The sequence below is a fragment of the Raphanus sativus genome, chromosome 3 (genome assembly GCF_000801105.2).
Source record: "Raphanus sativus cultivar WK10039 chromosome 3, ASM80110v3, whole genome shotgun sequence".
NCBI classification, from domain to species: Eukaryota; Viridiplantae; Streptophyta; class Magnoliopsida; order Brassicales; family Brassicaceae; genus Raphanus; species Raphanus sativus.
Genome location: NC_079513.1, coordinates 23,695,230 through 23,721,753, shown reverse-complemented (window position 1 = coordinate 23,721,753; position 26,524 = coordinate 23,695,230). Strand labels below are relative to the sequence as shown.

The 26,524-nt window shown below is 33.1% G+C and overlaps 5 protein-coding genes and 1 long non-coding RNA gene across 7 annotated transcripts; 2 read left to right on the top strand and 4 right to left on the bottom strand.

The window, feature by feature from the left end:
- Positions 1–2,228: 2,228 nt before the first annotated feature.
- On the bottom strand, positions 2,229–4,857 carry LOC130509524 (uncharacterized). The gene is made up of 4 exons (XM_057005659.1): positions 4,525–4,857; positions 3,192–3,403; positions 2,846–3,113; positions 2,229–2,561 (listed from the first exon to the last, which is right to left on the bottom strand). The coding sequence occupies exons 1-4, from the start codon at positions 4,774–4,776 to the stop codon at positions 2,268–2,270; spliced, it is 1,026 nt and encodes a 341-aa protein (XP_056861639.1). The 5' UTR covers positions 4,777–4,857; the 3' UTR covers positions 2,229–2,267.
- A 3,354-nt stretch (positions 4,858–8,211) lies between these two features.
- On the bottom strand, positions 8,212–13,089 carry LOC130509329 (uncharacterized). Of its 2 annotated transcripts, none has more exons than XM_057005168.1 (17): positions 12,937–13,089; positions 12,468–12,679; positions 12,258–12,302; positions 12,035–12,075; positions 11,792–11,873; positions 11,577–11,621; positions 11,362–11,418; positions 11,022–11,081; positions 10,796–10,923; positions 10,449–10,701; positions 10,270–10,336; positions 10,122–10,192; positions 9,933–10,022; positions 9,284–9,392; positions 8,911–9,002; positions 8,677–8,782; positions 8,212–8,519 (listed from the first exon to the last, which is right to left on the bottom strand). In XM_057005168.1, the coding sequence occupies exons 2-17, from the start codon at positions 12,591–12,593 to the stop codon at positions 8,407–8,409; spliced, it is 1,485 nt and encodes a 494-aa protein (XP_056861148.1). In that variant the 5' UTR covers positions 12,594–12,679; positions 12,937–13,089; the 3' UTR covers positions 8,212–8,406. The 2 variants fall into 2 exon arrangements, with proteins under 2 accessions (XP_056861148.1, XP_056861149.1); XM_057005169.1 differs by having other exon boundaries at positions 12,468–12,598; positions 12,937–13,083.
- Positions 13,090–13,654: 565 nt separating this feature from the next.
- LOC130509330 (uncharacterized) lies at positions 13,655–13,861 on the bottom strand. Its single transcript, XR_008943411.1, has 2 exons — positions 13,791–13,861; positions 13,655–13,706 (listed from the first exon to the last, which is right to left on the bottom strand). It is a non-coding gene; the product is annotated as an uncharacterized LOC130509330 (long non-coding RNA).
- A 409-nt stretch (positions 13,862–14,270) lies between these two features.
- On the bottom strand, positions 14,271–16,990 carry LOC130494679 (UPF0481 protein At3g47200-like). The gene is made up of 2 exons (XM_057005170.1): positions 15,418–16,990; positions 14,271–15,264 (listed from the first exon to the last, which is right to left on the bottom strand). The coding sequence occupies exon 1, from the start codon at positions 16,890–16,892 to the stop codon at positions 15,420–15,422; it is 1,473 nt and encodes a 490-aa protein (XP_056861150.1). The 5' UTR covers positions 16,893–16,990; the 3' UTR covers positions 14,271–15,264; positions 15,418–15,419.
- A 4,385-nt stretch (positions 16,991–21,375) lies between these two features.
- Positions 21,376–22,925, top strand: LOC108845820 (histone deacetylase HDT2). The gene is given in 5 exon segments (XM_057005167.1): positions 21,376–21,533; positions 21,753–21,823; positions 21,909–22,307; positions 22,410–22,587; positions 22,688–22,925. Coding segments are annotated over 4 exon segments (534 nt in total). The 5' UTR covers positions 21,376–21,520; the 3' UTR covers positions 22,461–22,587; positions 22,688–22,925.
- A 1,496-nt stretch (positions 22,926–24,421) lies between these two features.
- LOC130494711 (histone deacetylase HDT2-like) lies at positions 24,422–26,006 on the top strand. Its single transcript, XM_057005166.1, has 5 exons — positions 24,422–24,561; positions 24,765–24,835; positions 24,914–25,312; positions 25,411–25,664; positions 25,759–26,006. The coding sequence occupies exons 1-5, from the start codon at positions 24,549–24,551 to the stop codon at positions 25,826–25,828; spliced, it is 807 nt and encodes a 268-aa protein (XP_056861146.1). The 5' UTR covers positions 24,422–24,548; the 3' UTR covers positions 25,829–26,006.
- The last annotated feature ends 518 nt before the right edge of the window (positions 26,007–26,524 follow it).

Genomic DNA, 26,524 nt, shown 5'->3' with positions numbered 1-26,524 from the left:
TAGAGGAGGAGGTTCCAAGTAACCCTTACCGAAAAGAGCTCCAAGAGACCAAGCTGTACACACCACTATCCCGCACCGAACATTGCAGAAACGAGTTGATTCACCGCCACCACAATATCAGGTTGCCTCCAATACCTGCACAGAAAGTCACCACACTACCGCAAAACTTCAAGCGAAGCTAGACAGCATCGGGATGTGTAGAAGACCAAACGTTTGACACGGAAGTGATTATGACCCCCGAGAATCACTTCCACGATTGAGACATCCGAGAACCGGACATCGATGACTGAGCATGTTAGAACTCCAAACCTGTGTCAAACGGAAAGGAGCTAGACCGATTAGAAAACAAGAGACTCGAAACCAAACTGAAAGCCGCCGCCTTTAGCTTGATTGAACTGATAGGTAGCTGTCCTGTGGAGTGTCGAGATGAAGTAGAGTGACGAGAAGCCTCCGATAGCCATGGACAACCACTGGAACCCGCGGAGATCGGGTATAACATCAAGCCGCTCTGACACAATTCTGAACAGAACCAAGCGCCATCACTCATGCACGCGTTAGCTCACAAATCGCCTTTGAGGCCTAACCAAGACGACCAAAGTTCACCTAACCCTCGGGTAAAAGGACAGGTTCGCATCGACACCGACATGAACTGAAGAACTGAAACCCTAAGGAAGAATGATTCTCAGCCCGTCAAGCAGCAGGGATCCACCACATAACCAAACTGAAGAGCCATTCCGAACTTCTCAAACAAACGACGTGAAAGAACGGAGTTAATCTGAGATTAGAAAATCGATTTTCTCCCAACTCAAAAGCCGACTGCTTCGAGTTTCCCTCTTCAATAACCTCACCGGAAACCAGAGGAAGTAGAGTCGTCGCCGGTGAGACAGTCCTTGCGCAGAGAACACTCGCCGGTTAGAAACCCTAACCCAGATCCCTCGATATGTCGGATAAGAAGTTGGAGAACACAGAGCAGCAACACAGGAATGGAAACAGAGAAAAATGGGCGCCTCCGACGCCGGCCGTCGCGCTCACGCACTCACCGGACGTCGGAGCTCAAGCTCACTTCAGTTTTGGATTTTCGCAGAGAGAATAAGGAGAGAGAAAGTCCTTCTCGTTCCTTTTAGCCAACTTGATGAATTTTTTGAGAGTTACTTTCTTGGAGCAGCATTAACAAGGAGATTTGGAGAGGATGAGGAAAGGTTACTATCAAAAATTATATTATTAGAAAAGAAAAAGTAGAGAGAGATAGAATTAAAAGTATCTATAACCCAACTTTTTTAGAACTCTTTCGCAACTTAGTTGTCTAATTTATTTATCTAACAAAACTATAATAAAAATTAATATTTTTTAATTTGGATATCCAAATTCCTTATCCACCGTTAATGCTGCTCTTAGTATTGTGTGAATCCCTTGTATTTTCAAAAACAAAAAAAAAAACTATTTTTACAATACTACATATTTTCAAAAAAGAGTAGAGAAAATTTTTGGTGGATTTTTCAATATTTCGAGATGCCCATCTAATCCTGACTATAAAATGTGGTTTTTATGAAAATGTAAGAGACTCACCTTTAATATCTCCACTAGAGATGGTTTTGAGATTCAGTTCATTAATTTCAACATGGTCTTGGTAGTTTGATTGAGTTTTAGGTTTCACATTCTTCTATGACCCATGCACACGTTACGTCTGAGCAAAATGTCAATCCTTAAATGCTACACATGAGAATGTTCATCTTAGAATGAGCATTTTAAAAAAGACACTTAAAACGGTAATTTAGCTAAAACAAGTGATATGCGTAAGCTTTCTAACTACGACATCAAATTTAGCCACGAGAGGTGTTAGTTATAATCTGAACCATGATATATGATCAGTCTTTGAAGTTTGAAGGCATATATCAAATTCACATGTATTTGCTGCCTTGGTCGCACTTGTGAGATAGGAATTTATAACAATGCAATTTGCTGCAGCCACATCATTCTATCACTAGTTGTGATGGAATCCATTTTTCAGAAGAAAAAAAAATTATAAACTTCTCAAATAGATATTGCAAATAGCATTTTTGTGACAACTGACAAGCATACAAATCCATCGTAATAAGTATTATCCAACTATATAATCATTACCATTTTTTCCCAACTAGATCTTGTTTTATAAGTTATATATAAACTGATAACAATATTAATTTCTCTTACGCATAAAAGATCTCTTCCGTAAACCAAATCTAAAACGAGACCAACATCAGTTTAGATTCAGGATGAAGATAAAATGATCATCCATCGACAAGAAGAGCCTTTATAATGTCTTCGCATTTCCCCTCCTCAGCGTTTAGAAGATGTCCATAACCAGGGACTTCGTGGTACTTAATCCATGGAAGCTTCTTTGATATATATTGATTAATTTCACGCGGAATAATCTTATCTTCCATCCCTTGCCACATGTGTACTGATCCTACACCTTCCACAAATGGATTTTCCAGTTCAGTCGGGTCGAACTCCCATGTTGCAAATCCAGCTATCATGTCACGGTGAAGACTTTCATGGTCTCCTTGTTGCCTGGCTTTTTCCTGGGGTTAAAACAGATCGTCTAATGTAAAAATATAGGATCAAACTGCGAATACGTTGAATTAAAAAGAAAACTCAGGTGATCATACACAGCTCATTTTCAATTAGCAATTTCATTTTTTGGTACAAATATTAAATTATTATACCAATTTTCGGTTGATGCCAATTATAAAAAAGAACGAAATTTGAAGGATAATAACAGTGTTCAATGCATACTTCAAACTAATGTAAACTAAATTAGCCCTTTCATTCTTATAAACTTTTAAATCAGGTTTTTGATTTTTACCATGAGAGGATTAGGATTCTCTTGCTTTTTCTTTATGATGGTCAAATCTTTTTCGCTGCGTAACGCCCTGCTCCCAGAGATTATACTCGAAGAAGGAAACAATTTTTGGGTCAACCACCAATACAAGAGCCAAGGAACATAATGAGCCACTCTATACGTCCACTGGTCTGTTTCTGGCAGTAGCTTGAGCGCTTCACTCAATATGTTTTGAGGTACTTTGGTCCACCAGTAGCTCACAAATGGAACCACTAAGACTGCACCAGCTAGTCTATGAAACGAAACAACATTAGAATATGAGATAAGAAAGTGTAAAAAAACTGAATACAATAGTTTTGATTTTTTTTACCTGTGGGGAATATATTTGAGGCAGCTATAAACGGAGTATGCACCGAGTGATACCCCGATAACGTAGACCTTTGGTCCAAGTGTGAGTTTGTCGGCGAGTTCTTCAATGTCGTTTGCTTCGCTTTTGACTGTGCGCGAAGGGTGTGGATCACTTTCTCCATATCCTGCTCTATCGAAAAATACAAAATATAGACCTAGCTCCTCAACAAGATCCTGTAATAAATAAAAAAAACCTCGTTGTTTAGTGTAGCGATTGTTTTAAACTTCTTTTGTGTTTACATGTGGATTTTTTTTTTTGTTCATTCGTTTTTTAAGAAAAAAATATTTACACGTTTTTGTAATATTTTTTTTTCAAAAGAGTATTTGACCCTTAACAAAGGAGTTTGCTTAAAATGAAAAAAACTGGAATCAATTGAGGAAAAAACATAGTATAATACCAACAAATTATGACACATGTAAAGGAAAATTTAGGTGTTTTGGCTACTTATGAAGACATGATCATATTATAAATATTTATTATTACATTCATTATTAAAAATTACAAAATTTCATTAGTGTTTATAAATTTTTAAATTTATAAGTTAAAATTATGTATGATTAAAAGATTATTTTTGGATAACAACACAGTATGTATATGAATTATTATTTGTTTAAAAAAAAATCTTATGTTTTGGCTATATATATATATATATATATATATAATTTACAAAAAAGTTATCTAATAAAATTTTAATTATTTACTATTCATTAAATATGTAATGACATTAACCGTTCTAATTTTTTAACGTGAGAGCTCAAAAATAAATATAAAATATTTTCACAAATAATAGTATAAACTAAATGCTGATAAATTAGTTTAAGTTCTTATAAAATATAATTTTTGAAGTAGCTAAAAAGGGAAAGGGTATTTTGACACTTAACAAAATGATTTTGCTTAAAATACAATAAAGTGGGGAATCAATTGAGAAAAAACAGTATCGTACCATGGTTTCATGTAAAATCAAACTAAATGCTAAAAAAAAACAATTATAAAATTAATTAAATGGTATATGTTTTCTTCTTAGGTATTCTGGACTTATATAAGATTTGTTTCATATTAATCCAGAAGAAGAGGTGTAGTCCATAGATGAAACTTTTCTCTGAAAATTTAAATAGGTCATAATCAATAGACTTCTATTCATCTGGTCACATGATAGTGTTTAGTGAAATGCATACAAACCTGAGTTGCTTAGCAACCTAGAACTCATTTGCTACTAGACCACCTTTAACATGTGTGAGAATCAATAAGAGAGAAGAGAGCAGATGGCAGAGTTAACTACAAAATCAGAACATACCTTAGAGATAGGAAAATCCATGTCTTTGGAGCTGCCAAATCCATGGACGACGATGATCTTGTACTTAGCATTGGTACTATTAACACCAGATTCTTTATAAGCAATATGTCTTCCATCACTGAGCTTGATTCTCGGAGAAGTAACCGGAGGACCATGAGGATCATCGCAGATTCTCGGTGGTGGAGGCTTCAATGATCGGTAAATGTAGCATGCAAGGCATACAAGGACCGCAACGATCATAAAAAGCATCATTATCGTTACTTATAACTGAAACAAAAGGTGACTAGCTTGAGTTAACAAAAATGCATAATCTAAAATTTATGAATTATAATTATATTAAAACATTAGATTATCAGTCTTTAACTTAATTAAAAAACTAAGAATAATGAACTAGAAAGACGAGGAGAAAGAGAGAAACTGTTTAGGAAAAGATGCTTAAGACTTTAGGATTGGTTCTTAGGTGACACTATGGATCTCATATTTTATAGTGTAGAAATCCATATATGAGAAATATATGAGAATATTTATTGAGAGTATTTCCAATGTATACCTCTATATTTTTTTCTAAAATAGAGATTTCTATTATAGAAATGTATTTGCTCCAATGTATGTTTCTATAATAAAATTCCTCTATTTTAGAAAAAATACAGAAAAATTCTAATTTGCCTCTATATTTAGAGATGAAAATATGAATTCTCTATATTTTTTTTTATAAATAGAGAAACTCTATTATACAGACATATATTGGAACAAATTCATCTCTATAACAGGTTTTTCTATTTTAGGAGAAAATGTAGAGATGAAAATATAGGTGAATTGGAGATGGTCTGAAACACGTTTCTTCTATTATTTTCTAAAATTAAAAGTTTATCACGAAAATAGCAAAAGTAAAGAGGTTAGTGAGAATGAAGAGAGACACCGTCAAACTAGCATACACTTATTGACGTAGTTTAATTGTGTTGCGAGTCTTGTGTCGTTGACATGCGTAATTGTTGTCTTGCGATGAATATACAATGAATCACATTTTCTCCTTTTTCTTCTTCTTTGTTTTTGTCGGGCACAATCTCTCCTTTTCGTATACATTACTTTTCCTGTAGTGAATTGGAATACATTTTTACCTAAAATACATAATATTATAATTTTATAAAAGAGTGATGAATGTATTAATTTATATGGTCTTTATCATATTATAGGATATTTGAACAAAACTGGTTGAAATTAAATAATTGTAAATATAACACCAACAAAAGAAATTCACAATATGGCATTGTCAACGCCTTAAACCTTTCCAGCTAAATTTTTTATCATTTTGGAAATTTTTTTTTTTTTTTGTAACATGAAAAATTATATTTAAAGAATGAATATCATGTATATCAAGTAAGAAATATATGAAACAAAATAGTACAGTATATCATTAATTTTCTAAAAATTGACAATAATACTTAAAGAATGAATATCATGTATATCAAGTAAGAAATCTATGAAACAAAATAGCACAGTTATCATTAATTTTTTTGTGTTATAAAAAAGGGTTTTGTGTATAAAGAAATGCTATCTACGTGCAGTTGTTTATTGCTGTCCGTGTGTGTCCATATCTACTTGTATAAGGAAATGTTATCTACGTGACCTAAATCTTGAGGTCAATCATCCAGTAACAAGAAGTGAGCTTAATGATGTGATAAGCCTTTTATTTTTATTCTTAGTCTTACTTTCCACTTTTTAATTTATTTTCTTATCTTTTATATACTAAATCACAAATCAATATACCAATAAATTCTGACACATGCCCATGTTAATTTTATAAAAAAATATCTAATTTTGTTTTTCTACTGTAAAAATCTAACTCCCTAAATTTCCGAGTCAAAAACAACACGTTCATTTTCTTTTAGAATCATCTAGCTTCCAGTCACGTCTCCATTTCACATGGTTTCAACTCTTTTAGAATCATCTAGCTTCCAGTCACGCCTCCATATGTTAACTATTTTATAGATAATTCCAGTCACGTCTCCATTTTCTTTTAGAATCATCTAGCTTCCAGTCACGTCTCCATCTTTAATTATTCCTTTCCCTACTCTTTTCCATCGTTTCTTCTTCATATTTTTTGTAACATCTCTTCATCTTTCTTTCTTTCTTTCTTTCTTCTTTCTCTTTCTTTCTTTCTTTCTTCTTTCTTTCTTTCTTTCTTTCTTTCTTTCTTTCTTCTTTCTTTTTTGAATGTAGCATAGTATCCGTACATGTCTGTATTAAGTCTCATGTTTTTTTACCTTCTTAATTTTATATTTTCTAATTTTTTTCATGATTGAGGTTAAAGATGATAGTATGATCTGTTCAAATCTTAAATCTTCAGAAACAAAACTCAGAGCTTTGTCACCAATTTAGGCAACTGTAAGTATATATGATAATCTGCAATTTAGAAACTAAGTATTTACAAATCTGTTAGTTATGGATTGACTATTTTACAAAGAAAAAAATATTCTTTTCAACAAAAAAAACAGAATAAATATTCAAATATTTTACAAATTTTTTATGAATCTATTATATATGTTAACTATTTTATACATGTTTTGTCCTATTTTGAAATTCCAAGGTTGGTAACGTCTACAAAGGATGCAATGGAGAAGAATCCCTAAATATGTTTTTATTCTTTTATTTTCAGTTGGGAAATTATCTTTCATATCAAAAAAATTGAATAAATAGTTCAAAAATACTTCCTTATTATTTGTTTTAGTTTCATTTTTACTTTAATTATATAAAGTATAAGTACAATTATATTGTAATAAAATTCTACTTTAAAAACTAAAAATTAATTAAGCAGATCACATGTAATAATTTTAAATTATTTTAAGTGTTTTTATTTATATTTAATTTTATAAAATTATTTATATATATAATATTAAATATTTTTACGTGTTTTATTTGTATTTTAATTTTTATAAAACTGTTTATATATATATATATATATATATAATCACAATAGTTAATTCTATTAACACATTTAACTATTTTCTTTGGATGCAACAATTCTAACTTTAAATCTCCATTTTATCAATCTCTAAAAGAGTATGACTAAAATAGCAATCAGTATTTGACAGAAAAAATAACATTTATTTCTTTTTCAAAACAAATAACTTAAATGCAGTTTAAAATGGCCACTAGTGTAGCCCGGGATGGTAATACTGGTACGTTATAAAACTATATACAATGGTTCGTTATTCAACATCCTAATTTTTATCTTTTAGTATTACATATCATATTACTTTTTCTCTACATAATAATTCAACTGATTTTGTTTCAGCAGCTTAATTAACTATTTATGTTATATTTTTGATTTTTGTTAACAAAAAGTCAGTAAAATTCAAATGGATCATTTTATTTTTATTATTGTAAAAAATCAAGTTTGAATTTGCTAAAAACTAAATTAAATTATATTAAAATTTTAGTTTTGTTTTGTACCCAAGTCAAATAAAACAAATTTCTATTAATGAAGTATATAAAAAAAAATATGAAATTAAATAAAAAATAAAATTATTTACTATATAAAATTAAACAAAAATAATTAACGTGAAAAATGAAAATAACAAATATATCACCATTTGCTATTGTTTTTCTTCTCTCTGTTTGTTTCAATTCTGTTTAATCTATACCATTTTCAATTATGTGTTCAACATCTCATTGCACCTCATTAAATAGTTGAAAAAAAAACTCAATAGCCTCATTGTAAATTTTTAGAAAAATTGTTTCTTTTAGAATTTTATAAAAATAAAACAAGAGCAGGTTTCTCTCTAATTCTTGAATTGTTTTTACCATACAACAAAAACATGCATATCCATCTCTTTGATCACCATCATTGGTCTCAAAATCAAGTTATCTCACTATCTAGGTTTAAGGTAATTTAGTTTTCTCCGTGGATCCATAAGCAGCATCAGCTGAAGAAGTATCTATGTCGTTGAGACCCAACTCCTCGTTCTGCTCCCATGACCTCTCGAACTCTTCATCTGTAGTTCCAAAAACAACAACACATGTTATTCCAAACACATTTGAGTCTTGTTCTTATTCACATACTGAGTCTAAAGTCAGTTTCATACAAAATGTCTGAACATTTGTTTCAATCTTGAGCTAATCCAACTAAAGGGTGTAGTCAGGGAAACTTACATGTGAGCTGATGATCATCTTTGATATCATCTGTTAGTGGTGAAATAAAGGAATTTGCTAATTCATCATCAAGAATCAACGTCCATGGCTGTTCTAAGCTTAGGAGCTGCAAAGGTAAGGATAAAAAACATCTTTCATTATGGAAACCAGGTGTCTTATTGCTTTGCTTTTTTCATGTACATGAAGAACACGACAAGGGTAATAAATTAACATAAATTCAATAAAGATGCTTACCTTAGTAAGCCTGGATCCAAATTCTCTCCACTTGTTCTTCTTACTCTCATCTAGACTGTCACCAAAAGTGAATCCGTGAACTCTCGCTAGGCCTGTGAATACCCATACCACACACTTGTGTCAGTATCTAAGATCTATAATCCATCATTGGAGATAAAGAATCTCGAAATGATTCCATTATCCAAAAAATTAAAGCTTTGCAAGGCAGAAATATAGGATAGTTGGATCAGGTGCTTGACATACTGACTTAAGAGTATGGTTTAATATATCAGTTATACAATACTTTAGCCCACATTAAAATGATTTAAGGAGTATAATTCAGACTTGACATGGATAAATGGTAAATGTTGTTAAGAGTATGGTCATAACTCACTTTCTCTGATCTGCGTGACCAACCCTTCAACTGTTGTCACCATTCCACCAAGTGTACCACCAGCTAGCTCCAGATCAAGTTCCGGGATTATCACTCCGGCTGTGTCTGACTAATATACAAGAAACAAAATTTACCATTAATAACAAACTACACTATAAGGTATTGCTCTTAAAAAAAACAAACATAATAATCCATTTCCTAGCCTAAATTGTGGTTCACAAGGTTGCCTACTATAGTGTTGCCATCAACTGTGCGTTATAGCTATAACAAAGACTCAGAAAGATCAAACAAGCCAGTTTTACATATGATCTCGAAGGTTAGCCACTTATCCGACACCTTCATAACACGTTCCACGATCTAATTATTTTAACTTGTGCCAGGACATGAGGATATACCATTACATTTGAATGAACAGTGTGAAGATTTTTCACGGTACCAATAAAATTTAGTAGTGAACTAGATTCATTGTCAAAACCTTTATCCAACTTAAACTTCAATTTATCACTTTCTGGAAGGGTATATACTTCAACTGTAATGTGACATTCTCAACTACTCTAAGATATATATAGAATGATATGGGGAACTCACTCTCTTGATCCTTACTGGTGCAAAACTACAGTATACATACAAGCTGAAGCGAAAAACTAACCTTGATAACGTCTCGGCTAAGATCAGTGATGTTCTTCACAGAGAGAGTAATTTTCTTTCCCTTCTCAGGAATAGCACCACCAGGCTTCAACTGCTCATGATTACCCAAAAAAAAAAAGTTAATAACCTTCAAGACCAGGCATATATGTCTGCAAAATCTCTAACAAGATCAAACAAAAGTGAACCCAACCTCAGAATTGCGATAGCCACAATCCTCACATGTGGATGCCATGACAATAACCTCCTGAAAGTACGGGATTTCTACTTTCTGTCAAGTGTTAAACAACATATGGAAAACTTGTTGCAGAAAACCAAAGAATGGAACTCTGAAAGGATACTAGTCACGAACATCCGTGTCTCACATTGCTTCGTACATGCTCCACAGGTTGAAGGGAAAATCATCACCTGTTAGAATATGAACAAAAATCTTATCACCATCTAAGTTTAACACTCGAATGATCATAAACTTAAAACAGTCAACATAACTAATTCAAGAAGTAAAAGAATCAGAAGTTACCTCTTCAGGCGCAGAGTATCTAAACAAGTTATCGGAAATATCAGTGCTATTACTCTGAGCAATCGCTCGACGACCAGCTGTTGCTCCGACTGCTCCATGAGGTACATAAGTTGTTTCAGCAGAAGGTGGGGCAAGGCTTCCTTCTGATTGTCCAGCCTGCGAAGGGTCAGCAAGATATCCAAGTGTTGCTTGTTGCTCTGGTGTTCGGTCATAGAACTTGATGGTTAAAGAGGGATCTGGCGATGGAGCATGTCTGTCATGTTTGCAAAACTTGTCAATAAGCAAATGAAATAAACATAACTTCTTCCTATATTCTTTTTAGGTATTTTCATGTCGAATATACTTACGGGTTCTCAACGAAGCTGTTTCCAGCAGGATCGTCCAAAATGAAGGTGAAGGGTGTCTCTGCTTTAGCACAAGCTCTCAGCTTGGACAAGAATTGGTCTATCGCTTCAGCAGTTTTAGGATCCACTTTCTGTGTCCAGCAAAATACATAAGTTAAAGATTGTCGAGTGTAAAACAATTAAACTTGACATAAAACATAAAATTTTCAGCTCTTAGTCAGAAGTATACCTTGCGTTCTTCTTGAAGGGCACTCAGTTCATCAGCAGCCCGCGCTAGTATTCCTTCCACCTGTAAAATAAACAAATAAGGAGAGTCATTGACAACGAACTAGAAATTTTTTTCCTAACTTATAGGTGATAACATCTGGCTAAAGCTGAAAAGAGTAACACAGATAGAGTTCTCGTGGCGATCTTCCCAGTAATCAAGTGTTGAGATTATTGTTTGACGGTCACTACATGCACCACTAATTTGTTCTCATGCGTAGACCAGGCGATTCTTAGGTCGCTCTAAGGAATAATTACTTACGAAATTCATGACAAGATGGTTAAGAAAGACAAGAAGCACTTACAGTAGACAAACTTCCACGTTGGGCCTCTGGTGGAATCTCAAAATCCAGTTCAGGAATCTGAAGGCATATATATATTCGCAAACTAATGTCAGTTTCGAGTTTCATAATACAAGAAGCAAAACTAATTCACAGTTTTCAGGAAGATTAGAGGAAGCGTCTCTAATCTGCAAAATCAAGGGTATTTTGAGTCCAAGAAAAGCAAAAGACAAACTCACCTTAATAGTGGCTGATTCAGATTTCACAACCTGCCGGTCAAATATCTGCATTCACACCAGAAACAACAATTAGCTTTAAGGAGCCAGAAACAAGGACCAAAACCAGATACTCACGTTTCTTACAAATAACCATGGAATGGATTGCTACATTCTAAGCACATGGTAAATGGATTTCAAAATGGGAAGAGAAAAAAAAAACGGAAAATGGATTTAACCTTCTCATCGCCAGCTAGAACCTCTAGATGGTAACAGCAACCACGTTGTTGAATCTCTCCCGCAAACTGAACCTCATTATTCCTATATCATAGATAAGAGATGAAATTAAAGTCCTTATCTTCTCAACTGAGAAAAGAGAAACTATTTTAGTTTTTTTTTTTCTTTTTTTTAGTTTTCCTTTACAAAACCCTGCTCATACGGAATAGTTAAAACGCATCTCAAAAATCGTTAAAAAGTTGTACCTCTCTCCGCAATGGGGACATTCAAATGCAGATATTAAGACCTGTAGGAAGTAGTAGTTGAGCAGTAAGATTGTCAGCAAACACAAAGGTACAGAATAATAGAACATAAAACCAAACGTAAACGAGTCTTTTCTAAACCAAAAAAAAAGGATCCTCTTAGAGTGGCGTTTCAGTGGTTTATGTCATAACAAAAATCCTCTTGAAAAGAGAGAATGACAAATACCTTTCTGAAGTGAGGAATTAAAGTCAACAGAAACCTGCTTGTTCCCTGGAAAAGAAGTAAGAAAGCTATGTTCATGTACACTATTGGGAAGAAAAAAAAAACAAGCTGAAAAGGTTAAAAGAGAGAAACTAATCTAACAAAGGTTTCATCCAAAACATTCAGAGTAAAAGTATGAGTGTGTGAGAGAGGGAGGGAGAGAGAGATATATACGTTTTCACCGCAGCGCATGCACATGCTCTCAACCACATAGAGGGGAGCACCGAAGGAGTGGTCGGCGGAAACAGCTTCAACCACCGATCCAACATCAATTTGTTCGTCGTTGTTCCCGTTGTCCATTTTCTCTGAACTCTCTCCAACCAATTTCAAGAAATTCAAATTAGCCGCAAAAGTCGGAAACTTCAAGAAGACAGACGCAGGTTGGTCTGAAAGTAACACAAAAGAAAAACAAGCTAAAAAGATTGAAACTTTGTCCCCATAAAGATGTGTTTTTTTTTGTCTTCTGTAAGAGAATGAGATTACAGGAAGGTTCCAGAACCAATCAAATACAATAAGAATCTATAAAGGATCCCTAAAGAATTCATTTTTGAACATGTAGCCATGGAATACAAAGCAGATGAGATGAGATATAAGTCTAGAGACAGAAGAGCTACGAGCACAGACACGGAACCAGAGATAGTACCTAAACAAGAGGGGGGGGGGGAAGAACGGATTGGCAGAGAAAGCTCACGCACGCACGCACGCCGTGAGAGAAACGAGCAGAGACGGAGAGTTTCGGATTGGAACGAACTTGGAAGGAAGGAAGGAAGGAGGAAACTGCTCGCGATTTAGGGTTCGTTTATTTTTTTACTTCCACGACGTCGTCGTTTAAGGTGTTTCCAAATCATTTGAAAAACGACAGGAAAGAAGTTTTTCTCTCTCTTTTGGTGTGCAACAGACCGGCCCATTAGCTTCAATAAAGAAGTGGTGGTTGGTTCCAGTTTAGAAGCAGCAGTAGTAAGAAACAAACAACACAAACCTGAGGATGTGAAACAACATAATATTGTCTTGTCTTAACCCATTGATCACTGATTTTATGCACGTGATGATTACATGTTTCTCTACTACAGAATTAGTAATGATATGATATATGCTTGAGGATGAAGAATCGTTAGTGTTTAGAATGCATGTCTTTACCAAAGCTTTCATAACAAACAAGGAGGCCCTTCATCCTTTGTTCTAAACTAAATAACACCTAGTTAGTAGTAGATGGCAATACATAAAAATTAAACAACACGAAAAAAAAACAATTTTTCAAAACCCGATAATAATAAACAAAAATACACTATTGGACCCGGGAGTAATAATTAAACAAAATACACCATCTGTTATCCATCACACTTTAAAAACAAATAGTATACCACTGAACACTGTTGTTTATCCGGTCGATGCAAGACTTTGAAGGTTCTATCACTGTAATCCAAAAGAACAGACAAATCACGTTAAGTTATGCCAACTAATAGTTTTGACTTTGATATGTACATCCAGAATCCGAACCTTGCAACTCTTCCTTGTTTATATTTGTTGAATGAGCACCAACTCCTCGTTTATATTTATTGAATGAACACCAGCTCATATACATACGCCACATCGATAAAAACAAACTACCTCGGTCATTAATTTAGATCTTTGTGTCGAATTATATTGATAATAGCACCTTAGGTCATTAAAGAAAAAACAATTTACCACTTCCCATCTGCGTTGACGCTTTGTTTGTTTGTTGGGTATAAAGTTTTTCCATCTGCGTTGATCAATTTGTACAAAAAAACAAGTTATCGGTCTCACCTAAAACACACAATACAGAAGAAGATGATTATGCTTTTAGGCTTAGATCCCTTGATCTTGGGATCAATTCTTTTTCTTACATACCTTCTCTTGAGGTTCTTAATAGGTGAGTCTTTTATTTTATTTTGTTTTATGCGATTATAACAAAGGTTTTGTACAAATTGACGTTATGTAGATGTTGCCGTTTGTTTCTTTACTTTCAAATGCGAACATGTGAATATGAATTAGCATGCCATCAAAAATACAGTTACGGTTATTTTTTTTTAACTTTCAAATGCGAATATGCCATATGAATTAGCATGCCATCAAAAGGCATCTTTCTTGATGTACTGGCAAGACTAACAAAAATTGATGTTGCCGTGACACACTTGGTGCAATTGCAGGAAGAATATTTATTGCAGCGCCAAGGCGGCGGCGGCCTTACACACCACCACACACTAAATTTAACGCAGTAGAAGACTTTGACTTGGGAGACAGCACGTCGTCTAACGACTCAAACTAAATTAGAATTCGTAAGGAACAATTAGTTTGATTTTTACCAAATTTGTTTCTTGTATTTTCTTTTCGTTGTTGTGAACTTGCTATGCCTATACTCGTCTCAGTTACGGGTTAGTACGATTAAGACATCAATAAATTTCAGAATATCAAACCCGAAAATCACAATATCTTTACATATTCTATCGGTAAAAGTTAGCCAAGAGCATCTTCAAGATTTTAATCAAGCTTTCCTAGCTAAGATATAGTGGAGGATCCTAACTAAGCCGGACTGCCTATTGGCTAAGCACTTACCGGAAAGTATTGCAGAAACAAAGGCTTCTTGGAAACTCCAGCGTCATCATCATGCTCGCATGGCTGGAGAAGCATCCTCCACGGCAGAGACCCCTAGCCAAAAGCTCGTCACTCACCGCCAGTGCGTTCGAGAGAGCCTTCCACATAAAATTACGTATCTTGGGTGCAGTATCCACTTTCCACACTCTGCTGTTTTAAGACATTAAAAGAAAGCCTTGCCACAGCCTTTCTACGGACATCTGATTGATCTAGCACACTCGCCAACCAGTAATCCGACTTCACAGTAAAACAACCAGACCATGAACCCATTCGTAGGTATCATTCGCTCCCCAAGCAGGTTTCAGTTTAACTATTCGATCAATATCACTCTGAGAAAAAGAGATCTTCCAGTTTTCCCCTGTCCCAAGTTTTGGTGAAGAACATGCTTGAAATTAACTACTAAAGATTCAAGTGCAACACAATTTAACAAGACCGAGGCAATAAAATTGTACATATAACTACCTGGAATAATAAAACTTGTCAAACAAAAGATATAACAAAAAACACATACGTTCAATTGTTCTTGGGAGGACGAAAATAAGCGAAGGCTGCAAAGAAGGCTTGGAATATGGTAAGTAGAAGCAGCAGCAAAGCAGCACAAGATGATAAAAACGTCCATGGAGTGTTGAAATGTGTGTACTTGAACCCAGCCCAGTGTACATGGCATCCTTTTGAAGCGTACTTGTTCACTCTCTCAAACACCTTTGATAAATAACTCTTAGATATGCTGAACGAGATGTCTTTCCCGATGTTCTTGAAGAAGAGAGAAACTTGTTCACCCGTCCCGAAGTAGTTCTCTATGATCCCTTTCTCCACTAAGAAAGTTGCATCCTCTTCTATGTTTATCAGACAACCCATGAAAACTACGTAGCTTGTGATCTCAGTTGAGCATCTCATGTTGAACTGCTCGAAGGCGACGCAGTTGATTAAAACAGAGCTCATAAAATCATCAAAGACTAGTAATGGTATCTCAAGCAAACCGTTCTTGAAACTTATGTCTAACGGCGTGTCTACATCCTTCCTCCGCTTGAATTTTATTCCTCGGAGACGAAGCTTCTTGGCTGAGACAATTAGTCCAAGAAAAGGGCTGGGAGGTGGTGACGTTTGTGCTCCAGTGCTCTCCTTTGAACTGCCTTTCTTACTTGAACAAGTGTTTTTGAGTGTAGTTGGTCTTGTTTTTCCACCAAAACCACTTGAAATATCGATGCAGCAATGTCTTTGGGTGGTTGGTGGAGACACGATGGGTATGAAAGTCTTGCGAATGAGATCAAGAAGATGTTTTGCCCGAAGATTCTTATGTTTCTCCCAGAATGCGTCTGGTTTTCTTATCGAATAGCTGAAGAACTCGAAGGCCATCTCGTTTAAGCTTGTGGATGAAGCTAACTTTGATGTCTCTAAAATTTTATTAAGAAGAAAGAGAGGAACCTGGTTTTCGAGAAGGAGAAGATCACTCCGAATAGTAGGCAGTATCCATCTCATCTTGAAAATAGGGTCGGTGAAGTTCTTGTACTCAAACTCTCTCGTGACCACAAGAAATAGCATAAGAATGAAACAACTATCAAGAAGCATCACCCTGGTCAGCTTTTCTTGACTAAGTTCAAGATTCTCGGAATAAGAATCTCTTATCTTCGGTTCCATATCCGAGACTACTTTGACTAAGTGACTAAGACTGACGCCATTCTCCTTGGTCTTTGACACGAATAACTCCAGATAACGCTGCTTGTGCTCCTCGATCATCTTGAGATGTCCATGTTCTTTGTCATCAGGATGGTGATAAGGGCCTATCGAGACTATCTTGGGTGCATAAGCTGTGTTGTTGGCTCGCCCAAGAGTGTGAGGGATTCTGAAGATAGAGCAAGAGTTATCACCTGCTGATTCCTTCAGAAGGATTGGTGGGGTCACTTTTTTTAGGAGCAACAGAGCTGCTTCTTCTTCTTGGTCTGGTATTATTTCACTGTCTTCATTGACTTGACTTGGAGGATCCATGGCTCTCTTGTTTAGAATCTTTTTTTTTTCTTTGTCCTGCGTTGAATGGTCTTGTTCAACGGTAATTAAACAAAATATTTAACGATTAATGAAAGACCACAGTATGGTCTTTGGTCTCAAATAATTAAAAATGACTATTATTACAAATATTTTATAAATGTCATGTGTTTTTTTCGCTTTAGTCGTTAATTAAAGTCGTTCTCAGATCCAACCCCCCACGGCCCCACACATAGACTAATGAGAATCCGAGGATGACTATATCGTTGTGTCGTGTAAGTTTAGTGTGGAAGAACATTTTTAATCTTTTTTTTTCTTTTTACTACTTTAATAGAGAACATTCTATAGACATTTTGACAAAATTTCGTTAAATTTTTAATAGTCGAACTTTTGCTCGTTATTCAGTTTAATATTTTAATTAGTAACGCTATTATATAACAACTAAAACACTCTTTGAAAATATGCATAATATTTGTTTACAAAAAAAGTATGCATAATATTTAAGTTACAAAAAAAATATGTGCATAATATTTGAATAATTTATTTAGAACTCTGCCACGCCAACTGACTGTTCACATCATTTATTCTATATATGCATATGGTGACACGTCGAAATTTGATAGCATGATTCCAACCAATGCATTTCGATATCGTCCTAGGACAGTCGAGCATTTACCATATATTTGCTTTCATATATCCTTAAAAGTTAGCTTGATGTTTGTACAAGTGCCCCCAATTCAAAAAATGTGTGTCTGTCTCCAACTATATATGATCCTAGATCTGCCCATGTATAGTACCTTATTTATATTTTCTATCATTCTTTATATCTTATTATTATAAAACTTATTTTTTCAAAGTTGCTCATTAACATGATCGTGATATGTATCAATATTTTTTTTTAAATTGTAACATGTGACAAAATATGACACAATTATCTTTTATTTAGAATTTAAAAAATATTTAGAAAAACAAAATTATTATTACAAAATATTCATTTACGGTTATTTTAGATTTTAGAAATGAAAAATTACTATTACATAGTCTTTTACAATTATATATTATTAAAATATTGGATAGTAATTTTCATTTTTAATCTTAAAAAAATTGTAAAAATTATTTTAAAGTAACTGTTTTTAGTTACAATTTTTTATTTTTAAAGATACTAAATAAAGAGAATTATTAATCCTACAAGTACAAGAAATTATTTAATAAAAATCATAAAGAAAAACTAACTATTCTTCTTTAAAACTGAGAAAAACTAACTATAAAATAAGTAGTATTCCTTTTTAAAAGGCTAAACAAAAAAAACTGTTAAAGTAATCATATTATTTTACTATGAATAATCAACTTTCCTTTTAAATAAATAACTAGATTTTGACCCGCACGCCCGTGCGGATATATTTTTTTATAAAATATGTTGCTATTTATTTTCTGTGTCAATATTAGAGTTGGACAAAATACCCGAATCCAAAAGATTGAACCGATCCCGATCCAAAAAGAAGTATCAAATTCGAACTGAAATTGATTAAATATTCAATTATTCAAAATATTTATATTTGGAGAACTGAAACTAAATCCGATCTGAACCGAAGTATTTCAGATACCTGAATGTTTTCGAAATAGATTTACATAATTATATATATTATTTTTTAAATTTAATATATATAAAAACATCCAGAATATATATGGTACTTTTAAGTTGGTTTAAATAATTGATAATATATATAAATAGTCAAATGTAAATATCTAAAATAGCTAAAGTATACTCAAAACACCAAAATATTTAAAATAATTATTGATTTTCTATCCAAATATTTAAATCAAACCAATTTATATGTTAAGTTTAGGTATTATAATTATTTATTCTGAAAATTTAAATATTAATTTGTTTCTATATTTTGAGAAAATTAAAGTATATATTGAATTTAAAAATAATTTAAATGGGTTATCCGAAACCGAACGAACCCGCAAAGATACGAATTGAATCAAAACCAAAATTTTGAAATATCTGAATGGGAATGAAATCTTTAACCCCGGGAACCCGAAACCAAAACAGACACGAACCGAACCCAAATGGGTACCCGAAACCCACCCTAATTCACAATCTATTTTGTTTTTTAAAAATAGAGCAAACATATAACTAATATATAGTATTTTATACGTACTATCCTATAAATAATCACATGTATTATATTTTAAAAATTTAATGTGAAATATAAAAATCATAATTTAAGTTGTTATATGAAATTTGAATTTTTTATTGTATTTTCTTATATATATTGAAAACAATTTAATAATTGTTATTGGAAAATATTTTAGTAAAAATAATTTTTGAATATATATGTATATGTTGAATCAATTTTTGATATAATTTTAAATTATTATTTTGATTTGAAATATGAATTTTTGATAGTTGTTATTGGAAAATATTTCTGTAAAAATAATTTTTTGAAGTACAATTTAGAACTAACCCTAACTTTTTTCTTAATATTTACAATAGGATGCCATTGGCCTTAAATATTAAACCACCCTAATTAAATTGATAAACTTAATTGTATCACTAAAATAAATGATATTCCATAACATCTCCTATATTTAAGCAATCACACTAACTAATATTATGATATCAGTTTGAATAAGTTAAGCTATTAAAACTAAACGGAATATTAATAATATCAAAAATACGTAATTTCCTTTTATAGAACATGTTAATCCTTTTATACACCAAAACGACACTCTATGACTCTTAGTGGTAATTTATCGTAAATATCTGTTTTGATTATATTGCCATCGTAGAAATAAGAAAAAAAATCTTTGATTGTTATTTTGTTTCCAATTATTGTGAATATTGTGTTAAGATTTCGTGATGTGATATTTATTTTGGTTTACGAAATTAATGGGACAGATTGGTGTAACAAACGTTTTTTGGTTTGCCAAATTAATGGGACAACAAAATATAAAACTACAGTGTTTTGAAGAGTGGCATAGGTTGGTAGTTATTGTGGAAAAGTCAGGGTCAAGTACTAAATGTACTTCAGTTTTAATAGTTTAGATTGTATGTTAATTACTATAAACCATATTAGCTACATATATTTCACATATATATTAAGGATTAAGCTTTCTCAATAAAAAGATAGAAAGTGAATGTGTGAAAAACCTGCCATTATGTAAAAACAATTTCTTTTAACTTTAGATCCTAAATAGAAGAGATTTGTAAAATATACTTTTTCCTTTTAAAACCTTAACCAAAGAATACTTCTTTTTATTTTTATTTTAATTCCTGACAAGAAATTGTAAATTTTTTTAATAGTAATTTTTACTTTTAAAAATTTAGTGATAAACATGATACTAGATATTATTTACTTAACAAAGAAAATTTGTAAAAATATTAGTGATATTAGAAAACGAATTTTAGAAGTAGCAACTTTTTAAAATTAATATTAACTGTAAAAAATTATTTGAGGTAATTTTATTTTTTAAATCATAAAAAATATAATTGTAGAAGATTATGTAATATTAGTTTCATTTTCTAAAACCCTATAAACTGTAAAAGAACGTTTAATAGTTGTTTTCCTTTAAAAAAAATCATAAATAAAAGAGATTTGTATCATATTTTTTACTCATGTGGTTTTAAGATCATGTGTTTCTTGTTAGATAAAAATGTTAAAACCATTGATCATAAAAAAATTAACATAAGAATTTTAACAGTTTTAGTAATTCATAGTTGTTTTCTTAATTCAAAATATAACATATACAAAACATCTAAATTTTATTTTTATAATTAATTTGATTTTTAATTTATTTTAATAATATAAATTAAACGAAAATGATGAATGAGATACAAATTGTTATCAGAATTTTATTACTAAAATTATTAATTGTCATATATATATATATATATATATATATTAGTCATATTTTGTAATGACGTAGCTTTTATCTTAAGAAAGAAATGAAAATAGTAATTTTATATTTTTATTTAATTTTATGATTAATTTAATGAAAAGAATAATATATATGTAGATGGAACCGTATATTTTTTTTACGGATTCTGAAAATTATTCCGGTGATAATAAGTGGTTACATTCATTCCTAGATTAGTATATTAAGAGATAGTCTGAAAAAGAACTCTTTGATCGAGGACGTTAGGTCATAATGTCATATAAGACATCAATAATTTTTTTAAAAAAATACCTCGGTCATTAATTATAGATCTATCTGTTGAATTCTTTGATCTACCATGTTAGGACATGCCCATCAGTGAACCCTTAATTGGGGTTCACAATACTAATATTTTATTATTTTTTTTTTCATTTTTTCGTTTGATATCTTTAAAAAAAAAAAAAAAAAAATATTGACCTATAGTGTGCCGCCACGTTGCGTGGGGCCCACTGCACAGTTATGAAACGGTATCACTCAGAAGAGGCGAGGAGAGAGGAGTTCATTGGTTTTGTATTTTTTTATTACTTTTTTTTCTAAGAAAACTTGTGAACTTTTGAGAAGAAGCTTCAATGCATGTTAGGACACTTTGAAAAATCAATTTAGTTTTTGAATAAACCTCTACCTCTTTTCATCCCCTCTCTCTCTCGCTGCAGTTTCTTCATTCATTCTCTTTATCAAAACCATCAACAATGGAATTCTGGGGTCTGATTCTTCTTTCTATGTAGCTTTGTCTTTTAATTACAACCTGTTTGCGTTTATTTCAGCCTTTTCTATTAATTTACAACTTGTTGAATCATGTGTTCATACTTAGCTTACTTTGGTCTGTTAATATTTTTTTCGCTTCAAGTTTCTTTTCCCGACTGTTTTAGTTAGATGTAGTAATTGATCTGTGGAACTGACTTATTTATTGAATGTGATTAGGAGTTGAAGTTCTGGCAGGGAAGTCAGTTAAAGTGAAGCCTGATTTTGAATCTCTCATTCATGTTTCCCAGGTTTGTTAATAACTTTGTTCAGTTTCATGATTAGTTTGTGCAGTTTCTTTAATTGTTTTTTTTTTTTTGTTTCTGTTGGTAATAGGCATCACTTGATAAAGGGAAGAAGGGAGAAACTGCTTTGTTGTATGTGACGGTTCGTGGGAAGAAGCTTGTGATGGGAACCCTCTCTCAAGGCAACATTCCTCAGATTAGCTTCGATCTCGTCTTTGAGAAAGAGTTTGAGCTTTCCCACAGTTTGGAGAGCGGAAGTGTCCACTTTGTCGGATACAAATCCCCCAACATGGTGGAAGAGGATGTCTTCTCTGATCCAGAAGAGGAGTAGGAGGAGGAAGCTGCTGCAGTTCCTGCAGCTGTCACTGCAAATGCTGTCAAGGCTGACTCAAAACCAAAGGCCAAGCCTGCGGAGGAAGTGAAGCCTGAATCAGCCGAGGATGAGGATGAGGATGATTCTGAAGAGGATGGATCCGACTCTGAGAAAGGAGTGAGTGGTTCTATCTATGATTTGTGTTTTGTCTTACCTTCGATAATATATGTATGAGACTAGTTTGGTTGACAATTCTCTATGGTGATTGATATTTTGTAGATGGATGTTGATTCCGAGGATGAGGGAGAAGATGACACCCCTAAGAAGTAAGAAAGCCTGAGGTGTCCAACAAAAAGAGGCCGAACGAATCTGCTTCCAAAACACCTCTTTCAGCAAAGAAAGCAAAACACCCATGTAAAAAGCGTGGATCATCCTTCGGTGGTGATGCTAACAAGAAGTGAGTCTTTTCTTTCTTTCTTTGAGCTTAATGATGTGGCAAGCCATTCCTTTTTTTTTGGTTGAACCGTTTGATGATGATAGTTTGATGAATTTTGTAGACATCCAAGGCCTAAATTTAACGCAGTAGAAGATTTTGAAGATCTTGTCATCGCAGACAACACGTCTTCCGATTCCGATTCCGATTCCCACTAAATTAGAATTCGTATGAACAAATTAGTTCTATTTATACCTAATTGGTTTCTTTATTTTCCCTCGTTTTTCTTCCTTTGTAGTCAACTTGCTATGCCTCTCGGTTATGGATGAGTACGAATAAGATATCCATAGATTTTAAATATATCATCAGGATCTATATTAACCCAAAAAATCACGATATCTATGGATGTTCTAGTTGAGTGTGGTATCCAGTGGTATATCAAAATTTTCCTTCTGCATGGATGTTATTTCTCTGGATTGAATTCTTGGCTGAGAAAATATAGCCAGGCTGAGAAAAGGGCTTTTTGTTGTTGACAAAAACAAAAGCAATCGAGTATTTTAATCGTTATACGTTAAGTGACTAACACCAACACCAAATTGATCGCAGAGAGAAAGTAATTAATCATTTCTCACATAATTCGTTAAGTAGCTTACTTGCTATTAGTAAATAAATGCAAAGTGTATAACAAAGCTGCGTTTGCGGATATATAGTACAGCTAGAAACCAGTTAAACCCTTAGTTCAATACATAATATCAGCATCTATTGATAACCCGAGAATCACTATATCTATAGATTTTCCATCGGTAAAATTAGTTAGCTAAACATTCTATGGAGAGTATTTGTTAGAACATTTTCTACCAACTGGTAGCAGATTGTCAGCTCTTAGATTCAAACGTTGACAAGATCAAGAATTTCCTCTTACGTATACTTTAAAAACAACAGTTTATCATGTTTGGCTGAGAGAAAAATGTTTATCGAGCGACTGCAAAACGAACAACATTTTAGCTGCTATCGCTAGTTGCTGCAGCCAGCAACATGGCTTACAAGCTGCATTTGACTTTTCACGAGTTGAGTTTGAAACTTTGCGCGTGTCCTTCGATGAAGAAAATGACAATGCAAGTTGAGTTTTAGTCTTTTAGATATAACATTAAAATTTGAGGGTCTAAGTTCAAATATTTGCTTCATCTGTTTGGGTAGCTCTGTAATGGATACTTCTATCTTGAGTATATAGCTTCCTTTCTCACTATTTTCTCTCTCCCTTTGTTTTTAGCTAAAACTAAGAGGTATGAAGGCACAGTTTGGGGTTTGGGATGACTTGGCTCGCAAATGCTTGTTATGTTATGGGCTTGTCAGGTGATATTCAGTCTTACATGTCTATCATGTTTTTAATTCGGTAAAAAATACATGTATTTAGGAAGAAGGTCACAATACCCGAACCCACTCAAGACAGAATTACATTCTTTGTATCTTCAGAATTTAGACACTCACTTCTTAGTTCTTACGTAAAAAAAAAAAACAGTTTTGGACCCCAATAGTAATGGAAAAAATCATCCAAAATCACAGACCCAAGTCCAAGCTCTGGCTTATTTTTTGGTTTTCTTCGATGTATCCAGCAAGAGAAGCCCAAGATCACAGTCTCGGTTATTTCTCTGTCACGTAATTTTTAAATTCTTTTGTCATGTATACAGTTCTAGTAAGGAAGACAATCTTTAATTTATGAGAATCTCTACCAAAATATGTAAATAATAATCATATAAAAATATCAAAATTTTCAAAACGTGAATTTTTTAATTACGCAGATATTCATTCCAATTACATTCGAGCGTTACGCCGCGCAATCAAAACGGCGCCGTAGGAACTCAACACAAAAACCCTAAACCTCTCTCTCTCTGTATTATAAATTGCCCCCGAAACCTCTGCCTCTCTTCATCCTCTTTAGCTGCAACTTCTTTTATTCAAATCTTTCTTCTCAAAATCATCAAACAATGGAATTCTGGGGTATGATTCTTCTTTCTATGTTAGCTTTGTCTTTTAATTTACAACCTGTTCTGCGTTTATTTCAGCTTTGTCTATTAATTGACAACTTGTTGAATCATGTGTTCATACTTAGCTGCCTTTATAGCTTACTTTGGTCCGTCTGTTTAGTTAGATGTAGTGATTGATCTGTGAAACTGACGACTTATTTTATTAAATGTGATTAGGAGTTGAAGTTCTAGCAGGGAAGTCAGTTAAAGTGAAGCCTGATTTTGAAACACTCATCCATGTTTCCCAGGTTCGTTAATAACTTTAATTCAGTTTCATGATTAGTCGTTCAGTTTCTTAAACTGTTTTTGTCTCTGTTGTGTAATAGGCATCACTTGATAAAGGGAAGAAGGGAGAGACCGCTTTGTTGTATGTGACGGTTGATGGGAAGAAGCTTGTGATGGGAACACTCTCTCAAGGCAACATTCCTCAGATTAGCTTCGATCTCGTCTTTGAGAAGGAGTTTGAGCTTTCCCACAGTTTGGAGAGCGGAAGTGTCCACTTTGTCGGATACAAATCCCCCAACATGCCCGAAGAGGAGGACTTCTCTGATTCAGAAGAGGAGGAGGAAGCTGCAGCAGTTCCTGCAGCTGTCACTGTCAAGGCTGACTCGAAACCAAAGGCCAAGCCTGTGGAGGAAGTGAAGCCTGAATCAGATGATGATGATGATGATGAGTCTGGCGAGGAGGATGATTCTGAAGAGGATGGGTCAGACTCTGAGAAAGGAGTGAGTGGTTCTATCTATGATTTGTGTTTTTTTGTCTACCTTTGATAATATATTGTACAAGACTGACAATTCTCTATGGTGATGATATTTTTTTGTAGATGGATGTTGACGAGGATGATTCAGAGGATGAAGATGATTCTGAGGATGAAGATGATGAGACCCCTAAGAAGCCTGTGGTGTCCAACAAAAAGCGGCCTAATGAATCTGCTGCTTCCAAAGCATCTCTTTCAGCAAAGAAGGCAAAACCAGCTACACCACACCCGGCTAAAAAGGGTGGAAAGAGTCCTGTGAATGCTAACCAGAGCCCTAAATCTGGAGGTCAATCACCCTCCGGTGCTGGTTCTAACAAGAAGTGAGAGTCTTTTCTTTCTTTCTTTGAGCTTAATGATTTATTCTTTTTAGGTTGAACCGTTTGATGATGGTAGTTTGATGAATGGTGTGCACAGGCAATTCAATTCTGGCAAGCAATTTGGTTCTAACAACAAGGGCAAAGGAAAAGGAAAGGGCAGAGCCTAAGTTTTGAAGTTGGGAGTTCTGGATGAAAGAAACTGGTTTTTGTTTTTATTTTTATTTTTTTGTTGTCTTAAGATTTTTTATCTAAATTGCAATTTTATAACTATTATGTAATTTCAGTATGAAAAGTGCTGGATTGAGAAAGAATACTTTTTTGAATCATGAAACCACTTTACCATCATTTTATTGACTAACTATTACCGTTTAAGCATGAAGTTAATTTCCTTCTAATTTCATAATCTGAATTGAATATTATTTTCCATCAAAGATCTAACCAAATTAAATCACAACAGAAATATAAAATTTTCCAAACCAGAGTAAAACCAATATTTGTTCCTTAATCACAAAGTGACAAAACCAACAAGCTAAAATATAAATAAACTCCAACCAAACTGAATTAAACCTTGACTCTAAAATATAAATAAACTCCAACTAAACCGAATTGAACTGAAAATTGACTGCTATGAGTCTTAACTGTCTACTAGACAAATACCAATATGAACTAATTTTTAAATAATAATTTAAATACATCTTAATTAATTGTATTAACAAAATACTTTTTTTAAATACAATCAATTAATTTCATATATATAAAACTATTTTCAAAATTTTAAATATTAATGAATATGAATAATATAAAATTGACATAAGAATATATAACAATTCAAATAATTATTTACTTATTGTGTTATTAATAAT

What these genes read in the sequence shown, in the direction of transcription:
- LOC130494711 (XM_057005166.1), top strand. An exon ending in CACTCATCCATGTTTCCCAG is followed by an intron (nt 24,836 to 24,913) that starts GTTCGTTAATAA and finishes GTTGTGTAATAG; the next exon opens with GCATCACTTGATAAAGGGAA. An exon ending in GGTGCTGGTTCTAACAAGAA is followed by an intron (nt 25,665 to 25,758) that starts GTGAGAGTCTTT and finishes TGGTGTGCACAG; the next exon opens with GCAATTCAATTCTGGCAAGC.
- LOC130509524 (XM_057005659.1), bottom strand. Translation starts at nt 4,776, where the DNA reads ATGATGCTTTTTATGATCGTTGCGGTCCTTGTATGCCTTGCATGCTAC. An exon ending in CTCAAATATATTCCCCACAG is followed by an intron (nt 3,114 to 3,191) that starts GTAAAAAAAATC and finishes TTCGTTTCATAG; the next exon opens with ACTAGCTGGTGCAGTCTTAG. An exon ending in AGAATCCTAATCCTCTCATG is followed by an intron (nt 2,562 to 2,845) that starts GTAAAAATCAAA and finishes TTTTAACCCCAG; the next exon opens with GAAAAAGCCAGGCAACAAGG.
- LOC130509329 (XM_057005168.1), bottom strand. Translation starts at nt 12,593, where the DNA reads ATGGACAACGGGAACAACGACGAACAAATTGATGTTGGATCGGTGGTT. An exon ending in TTCTAGCTGGCGATGAGAAG is followed by an intron (nt 11,622 to 11,791) that starts GTTAAATCCATT and finishes GTGTGAATGCAG; the next exon opens with ATATTTGACCGGCAGGTTGT. An exon ending in GATACTCTGCGCCTGAAGAG is followed by an intron (nt 10,337 to 10,448) that starts GTAACTTCTGAT and finishes ATATTCTAACAG; the next exon opens with GTGATGATTTTCCCTTCAAC.
- LOC130494679 (XM_057005170.1), bottom strand. Translation starts at nt 16,892, where the DNA reads ATGGATCCTCCAAGTCAAGTCAATGAAGACAGTGAAATAATACCAGAC.